This window comes from Phytophthora sojae (assembly GCF_000149755.1).
Source record: "Phytophthora sojae unplaced genomic scaffold PHYSOscaffold_3, whole genome shotgun sequence".
Classification (NCBI taxonomy): Eukaryota; Oomycota; class Peronosporomycetes; order Peronosporales; family Peronosporaceae; genus Phytophthora; species Phytophthora sojae.
Window position 1 is genome coordinate 3265302 of NW_009258117.1, and position 8511 is coordinate 3273812.

At 56.1% G+C, this 8511-nt stretch overlaps 1 protein-coding gene across 1 annotated transcript; it reads left to right on the forward strand.

Annotated features, from left to right (window-relative positions):
- Positions 1-811: 811 nt before the first annotated feature.
- Positions 812-5534, forward strand: PHYSODRAFT_328401 (hypothetical protein; the record flags this gene model as incomplete). Its single annotated transcript, XM_009524692.1, has 7 exons — positions 812-1079; positions 1156-2663; positions 2704-2778; positions 2841-2952; positions 3362-3912; positions 3951-4494; positions 4555-5534. The coding sequence occupies 7 exons, from the start codon at positions 812-814 to the stop codon at positions 5532-5534; spliced, it is 4038 nt and encodes a 1345-aa protein (XP_009522987.1).
- Positions 5535-8511: the final 2977 nt, after the last annotated feature.

Genomic DNA, 8511 nt, shown 5'->3' on the forward strand with positions numbered 1-8511 from the left:
AGAGATCCAGATCCTCTGGATTCAGGCGTAATCAGGAAGTTGTGGACACGACTCGACGGGCACGCAACTGACACGCAATGAAGGTAAAGGGAGTCCATAGAGTCGGTAGGTACAGATCGGATGATAGGAGCCACATGGCGATACAACTTTGGGATAGGAGCGAACTTAAGCATAAATCAGACCAGAATTTGCCTTGTACATCGCAAGCGCCTCCTCCTTCGCCTGGAAACGGGAACGACATTGGCCCTACACGGCGTAGAGAGGTTAGCGGTAGCAGACCTAGTGTTGGTTGTAAGACTGGAGTAATATATTGGCCAGATCCAAGACCTTCCTAGTAAACTACCTGCAAGTGCAGATCCAAGATCCACCGGAGTTATCTGTTTGGCCGGTGCGTCCTTCTCGTCTCAACTGTCAACGACACCGTCATTGGGGGCGGCAAACACGACCACGGAAGACCTGCGAAGGCAACGTACAGGACAACAACCTCGAAAGGTAACAACCCGGCCGGATTCAGATCCAGGCCGCCAGATCTGAGTACAAGACTACTAGATTTGGAATACTACCGCGAGCAGAGTGAAGATTTGCGCGCTGCTCCACCGACATCCCCGCGTCTCGCCTAGAGTGTTCTCTCTTCAAGGCTCGGACGCTTCGGAAGACGCCAGAGGAGCAAGATCCAGCCCTGCCGACGGGTACACAAGGTGACCAAGTTCAACACACAGATCACGGATCATCGGGGGACCCCCTCCGTAAGTCGGTAGTTGGGAAGTTGGATTGGCAATCTCGCAGATTTTGCTGATCCCGCTACACCACAATGGTGCGCGTGCCCGGATCTTCTGGTGGCTCGGGATTTCACCGTGAGTCGCAAGAAGAAGTTCGAGTGAAGAAGGAACAAGGGGATCAAGCGTCTTCGGAATCGGGATCGACGACGACGCTGCTGAATGAAACAAGATCCACGGATCGGCAGAGTGCAAGGAGGATCTCTGTCGGCGGAACCGAGGTGGATCCAGACATGGATCCAGAAGAGAAACCTCAACCTCCTCCGCAGGTTCCTTCGGGGACCCCGGTGGATCGCGACGAAAGTCAAGAACCACTAACAAAACAACGAGCCATCATGGATCCGTCATCACGAGAAGCAACTACGCAGCTTTCTGACAGTGGATCCAATTATGCAGAAGTTCGGTGTGAAGCAGATCGGAGCCCTGCAGGAACACCTGACACTTCCGGTAGCCGTTAAGCGTCCAAGAACCTTGCCCGAGATGGAGCGCCTGATGCAGCTGCTGAGGGATGCCGGTCTCGTGGCTGGAGCGTTCGACGCGTCAGTGATGTACGAGATCGATCCAATCCAACTCCGTGCCACGACGAAGATGCTGTTCAACCGACTGAAGGTGCTGGTAGGCGAGATCCAGCCGAAGCCGGATCCCGCAATCCCGGATCCAAGATCACTACAAGAAGGATCCACAGGATGCCGGACGTCGTCACCTTATGTGTCGGCTGCAGAGCTTGGGTCGGACACGTCTTCGGAGCCGCGACGCATGTCACTTGGACCATCGGGAGCCTCGATGCTACGCGCCCGAGCCCAGATCCAACGTGAAGCGAGTCCTCAGTCCCGATCCCAGCCTCGACCCAAGAAGCAGTCAGCTCCATTAGTGGATCCAACAGCGACGGCATCAGGATCCGACATATCGACTAGTAGGTTGGAGTCGTTCTTCCAGGCAGCTATGAACAGGTTCTTGAAGGAGCAGGGAGCTTTGACCCCAGCCATGACACCGGGGGCGGTTCAGAATCACGGATCCCAAGATGTCGAGATGGAGTCCACTGGATCGTCGGATCCGGATCCACACTGGGAGTTCGACCCTGACGACATTGACTTCCCGGCCCCAGCACGCGCTACAGTAGCCACCACCGCGACCGGATCCACAGGTTCAGCCTTGATCCAACGAGTCCGGATCTCGGCGGTCTCGGATCTGAAGGAGTTCTCTGACAAGGACCAAGACGAGGATCGAGCGAGAGCTTGGGTCAGTAAGGTGAAGTCTGCGTTCCTCCGCGATCAAGCACCTGACGAAGAGAAGTGCTTGACCTTTGCGGATCTGCTGTCTGGATCGGCGCGGAACTGGTACCGCCAACTACCTCGATCCACACGCAATAAGTGGCCGGATCTCCTTCGCAGCTTTCAGACCCAATACTGTGGACTGGGGATCTCCGTCGCCCGCCAGTATTATCATGCTCGCAAGCGATCGGACGAGTCTCCGCTGAATTATCTCTACCGACTTAACGTCGCCGGACTCCGCGATCGACTCAAGATCAAAGACGGTGGATCCAAGAAGAGGCGCGAGCATGTGGACCATTCCATTGAGACTCTGGGCGATCAGGATCTGGCGGATCGGCTGACATTGCTCCGACTGCCGGATGCTGACGAGTTGGAAGAAGTCCTGCGTGCCTTGGATCGGGCGAGGAACCGACAGAAGAAGTCCGCGTATGGATCCAGCAAGTACCGACAAAAAGCACCAGCGACGCCTGCGCCGGCCGCTCCAGCCAAACATGTGCGTGCGATCCAAATCGAACCTGATTCGGGATCCGAGTCTGAATCCAGCGATGGATCGGACTCCGAGTGCGACGAATACCGCAGGATCTATTTGTCTGCCTCCTACGACCATGCGAAACCAGTCGAGGAAGAGCCGAAAGCCCTGGAACGGAACCCTCTAGACCGGCAGCAGCAAGATCCAACCTCCCGCGATCAGAGATCCAAGATCCACGCTGACGGATCCGAGCGAAGCCGCTGTACGCACTGCGGATCCAAGATGCACTCACATCTCGGCTGCTGAAAGCGGTTGACGTGTGAGAAGTGCGGCAAGAAGGGTCATCCAGGTGACCATTGCCTCTTCGTGTGCCGTGGGTGTGGTGATCTCCATGACGTGGGCCGGTGCCCGATGGAAGAGTTTTACAACCAGATCCGTCCGTGGTTCAATCCAGCCAAGCATACGGAGATGCTGCCAGAAATGGCGGAAAGGATATTAAACTAGGACGCTCGCCGGGTTGGAATCCGGTACGAGCCGAGCGTTCTAGGTATTGCATCTATGCATTTGTGAACAAGACATCTACCGATCCAGTTAGCAAACGACAGGATCTACGCGGTATTACATGTGATCTTCATGGGAAACGTACTGCTGTGATCTCAAGTCTTCGGCAAACCGACGACTACTACAGATCCGATGTGACAGTGGGAGTAGACCTGGATCCAGAAGCTCGTCAAGGCTATTGGAAGCAGCAGGATCCAGAGCCGTGGTTCAAACAGCGGAAGGCGAAGACACCTTGGGATCCAGATCCCGACCTGACGCTGCAAGCCGGCGGATCGTAGATCCAGAGTCCTCGTATCTCCTACCTGGAGAATCTCGAGGGTACTGGAAGCAACATTCGCCAGGCAAGTGGTTCCGTCAGGCCAAGATCCACGACAAGATCAACAATGATAAGGCTATCTTACTCCTAGATACCGGTGCCGAGTTGTCCATCGTGGACACCGCCTTTGCTCGTAAGGTTGGGTGCTACATCGACAGGAGTCAGAGCCAAGAATGCGTTGGGATCAGAGACAACGTGTATACGACGGAAGGGAGAGCGCGGATCAAGATCACCTTGGGTGGATACCTGGTGTATTTCTTCGACATTTGGGTAGGAGATCTGTCTGGCCAAGAAACGATCCTCGGTATGGACTACATGGTCCCAGCCGGGATCCGACTGGATCTAGCTGATGGGACTCTCTGCCTGCCTGACGAAGTCCGGATTCAGCTCAGCGGACGCCGTTCACTCTGCAGTGACAAAGCGCAGTCGGTAAAGTTGGATCGCTATCTCCAGCTTGGGATCGGAGAGTCCGCAGAGTTGCCCATGCGCCTGCGAGGATCGGAACACGACAAGCTGTGGGTTACTCGAGGGATCGTTGGGTACCAACGGTGATCAAGGGCCCAGACAAAGTGCAGTACCTTCAGATCACGAATATCGGAGAGAAAGAACTGGTGTTGCGCCAGAACCACCAAGTAGGGATATGGCTGGCCGGAGATCGAGTCCCGCGGATCGAAGGCTACGTGTCCGTCGGATCCCGCCGCTACATGGAGTGGCGGAACCTCGCGCTGCAGGCCACGACGAACGCTGGATCCGCGGAGGCGGGACCGCCCGAGACCCCGGAGGGACCGATGGTGGAGCGTCCTGAGTACCCGACGCCGCATGCAATACTGTGGAGGCAGGATCCAGCTCAAGTCAGACAGGAGGAACCAAGATCCAAGAGCGCCGGGGGTGGACGGGGCAAGTCGCTGCCGGATCCGCCCGGTCAGGCGATCGACGAAAACATCGCCGGGGCGGCGGAGGTGTTGCAGCTCCAAGCTTCAATCAAGGCGCGTACACGAGATCAGCGACCGGAGGAGACGAGCGGACAAGTACCCGGAGGAGATCCGCAGGCCGAAGATTCGCCGGATCAAGATCCAAGTGACGAGGAGTCCCTGGGAGTCGGTGAACCTCGCAGTCAACCGTTCGCGTAACGTCAGTGCATGAAAACTGACACGTGGGAAGAGGTGCAGATCCAGAGCCCATCACCCCAGGTCAGATCCACGGATCTTGGATGTGGACGGGACGAGCCGACGATCGGACCTCCGTCGAGGCCATATCCCACGGTGACGCAGGACAATGGGTCGATTCGACAGGAGCAACCGCACACAGCTACTGCCTGGATGGGGGAAGCCCAAGATCCAGTGTCAGTCATTTGGTCCAAACCGGATCCAGGCGGAGTTCCTGCTGAGCGCCAGCCGGATCCAGATCCAACTGCCGATCGAAGTGTCGATGACGCGCTGAGACCCGCCGATGGATCAACGAGCCAAGATCCAACTGATGACACGCAAGGTCGCAAGGGGGCGTTGAGTCCAGATGATGTGAGACGGTCGGTCGATCCCGTTGTCACATCGGGTGGTAATCACGGAGAGACAGGGGGCGGATCTGCAGATTCAACAGATGGTGATATGGGACAGGCCATGGATCCAGTGGAGCTTCAAGTTTCAGATGGTGAGATGGGACGAGGCGCAGATCCAGATGGAGAGACGGCGCAGGAATCAGGTCCGACGCCAGATCCAACTGTCGATGCAGATCCAACGACTACCATAGATCCAAGTCGCGGTGACGCTGATGCAGATGAGCAAGTCTGCTACCACGTGAGTGGGGATCTGCACGCGGAAGATGTTGAAGCGGAGATGGCGGTGCTACCGGAAGTCACTGCGAACACAGACGAGGTGACTATTGAAGACATCCAGGTGGGAGATTCAGAGGTTAATACGGCGGAAGAAATCGATCTACTCCGGCGGCGGATCTGGAGGCGCCGGCACCTGCTGATTGGTAAAGGCAACGCACTGCCGCCCGCGGCACGAGGAGTTGTGTGTGACATCGATGTGGGTGATGCAAAACCCATTGCTCAGCGGGTGCGCAAGGTAGCCCCGCAGTACCATGAGAAACTGTCGGATCTAATCAAGGGGTTGCTCGGAGCCAAGATCATTAAGGATTAGACTTCGCCGTGTGCATCTCCAATTGTGGTGATCATCAAGAAGAATGGGGTAGACATACGATTATGTATCGATTACCGGCTGAAAAACAGTTTGACCCGGCTGATGGTCTACCCGATGCCGCTGATTAACGACCTGCTTGAGGATCTGGACAAGGTGCTTTGGTACCGCTCTTTGGATATGGCCAGTGGATTCTGGGTGGTGACGATGACGGATCGGGCTCGTGCGATCTCCCCCTTCATCACGCCTTCGGGCTGTACGAGTGGAACCGGATGCCTTTTGGGTTGAAGAATGCACCCCAGATCTATCAACGTATGCTGTACAACGCGCTGTATGGATTCAATCTCTCAATCAGCGTGGTGAAGAGCTTCTGGGGCAAGAGTAAGGTGGAGTACCTCGGTCATCGCGTGTCAAATGCTGGACTAGAGGCGAATCCCAAGGATCTCTCGGCACTAACGGATCTACCCTACTTAGATCCATGCAGTCGTTCCTCGGTAGTTTGAATTACTACAGTCGGTTTCTGGAGGACTACGCGATTTACGCTGCGGTTCTCTACGAATTACGTGAAGTGGACTACGCCGCGATGAGCAAAGCAAGCCTGAGAATCGAGGCCGGATCCAAGCGGTGATGGCTTCGACGACTCCAGATCCAACGGAGCAGACCTCGTCCGACACGGCGGTTCTCGACCTACCGAATACAGACTCCGGATCCACGAAGGCTGGGAAGCGGAAGACTTTGGATCTGGAGGCGAGTGATCCAAACAGTGTAGATCCACGTTGGATTCGCGCTCATCGGGCATTTGCCAAATTGAAGGAAACGATGGCAATGACTCCGATCCTCCGACACTTCGACTCGGATCCGTTGCCGGTGGTGGTCGTGTACGCTAGCGAGTGGGCGATCTCAGCTGCCCTGATGCAGGAAACGACGGGGTTCACTATCCAGTGACGTTCACCAGCCGCACCTGAAGTCCAACGAACTCAGTTATGGCGTGGTGGAGAAGGAGGTGTTGGCTCTGTAGCGGATCCTGGATCTGAGTTACAACATGTTGGTTGGACGCCCGATCAGAGTCTTGACTAGACATTCGACATTGGCCTGGTTGTTCAGGTCCACGGGCCTGCAAGGGCGATTGGGACAGTGGGCGGCTCTGCTCTCGCCGTGGACACTCGAGATTATGAAATGCACGAAGGGCGAAGATGAGATCCTGGGGACTCTGGCGGCAGCATTACACCTAGATCCAATGTGGATCAGGCTTTGATCGAGATTGCGCCCAAGAAGGAGCCAAGACGCAAGATCCAGGCACCAATCCCGACTGTCCGGCCTGGTGAAGAACTACATGTGGTCAGTTTCGATGGATCTGCCCGTGTCAAACGTGGTGGAGGCGCATACAGCGCGATCCTGTGGAAGTTACCGGAATGGACTGTAGTGAAGGCTAGATCCGGCTATGCCGAGGGGCTGACCGTTAATGAGGCGGAGTACGATGGACTCCTTCTATGCTTGGATCTACTCGAAGACGAGGCACGACGACGATTGGTGATCTGTGGAGACTCCGATTTGGTAGCTCGCCAAGGCCGAGGCGAGATCGACTGCACGGCACCGGGATTAACCCTTCTGGCCAGATCATGAGTTGGTACATGTCAAGCGCGACTGGAACGGTAGCGCTGATAGCCTAGCCAGCGCAGCACTTCTGCGACAGGCCGGTATCATGGTGGAGGAAGCGGTGGATCTGCAGGATCCAGTCACGTTGAACCGCCTAGATGAGATCCTGGTTGTGAAGCGTGAAGAAGAAGTCTCCGTCGCACGTGTCTCACCAGTGACAACCCGAGCACGTGCCAGATCCAGATCCAACCCGAGTGTATTGCAAGAGGAAGTAGTGCGGGATCTCAGGATCGCCAGGATCCGCCAAGCGCAGGACGAGGAGGCGTGGATCTCCGGTCTGAAGAAGTACTTAGTGGGCGATATGCAGGATCTGACCCAAGATGAGGCTAGATCCTACAGTGCTATCGCGATGGATTATGAAGTGGACCTCAACGACTTACTGTTCTATTGTCCTCCTACGAAGAAGGTGGAGGCGGATCGCGATGGGTTGATGAGGTTGGTGTTGCCGGAAACTCTACAACAGGATGTCCTCCACCATTACCATGCCAGTCTCGAAAGAGGTCACCAAGGGATCGGCCGCACCTACCAGCGGATCCGGGATCGCTTCCACTGGAGGGGATTATATCGGAGTGTACAGCGATACGTCGGAGAATGCGTGGACTGTGAGACCGGCAAAGGGCGACCTGCGATCCAAGGTGAGTCGCCCGGTAACATCCAAGCCACGTACCCGTTCCAGATTATAGCGATGGATCACATACCGTCGCTGCCTAGATCCAACAAGGGTAATACTGAGTTACTGATCTGGGTGGATCTGTTCGCTGGATACGTGATCGCGAAGGCCAGCGACTCCAGGACAGCGCAGACGATCGAGGAATCCTACGAAGAGTGTGTATTCAGACGGTTTGGTGCCAGCGAGGTGATTCGCCACGACCGTGAACCGGGGTTCATGGCCGACTTCTTTAGATCCTTCAACAAGATCCTTGGTCAGCGACAACGTGCGACGATGGCGTACATGCCGCAAGCAAACGGAACCGCTGAGCGCATGGTGCAAACAGCCACTCGCGCTCTGAAGATGTACGTGCAGGATCTGGATCAGCGCGATTAGGTCGACTACGCTGAGCGTCTCACCTTCGCACTCAATACCGCCCAGGATCGGATCCGAGGAGAGACGCCATTCTACTTGGTACACGGCTGGGATCCTAGATCCACGCTCGAGGCTACGATCCCGGTAGTCAGCACTCGCCGTCAGGATCGGGATCCGCGGCGGTGGCGATACCAGATCCAACGCTATTATCAGCAGGCACGGGCAGAAGTCAACGCGCGACTGCAAGAGGCGATCTCGGATCGGGCGGACCGGCACAATGAAGAGATCCGTCCGCACCAG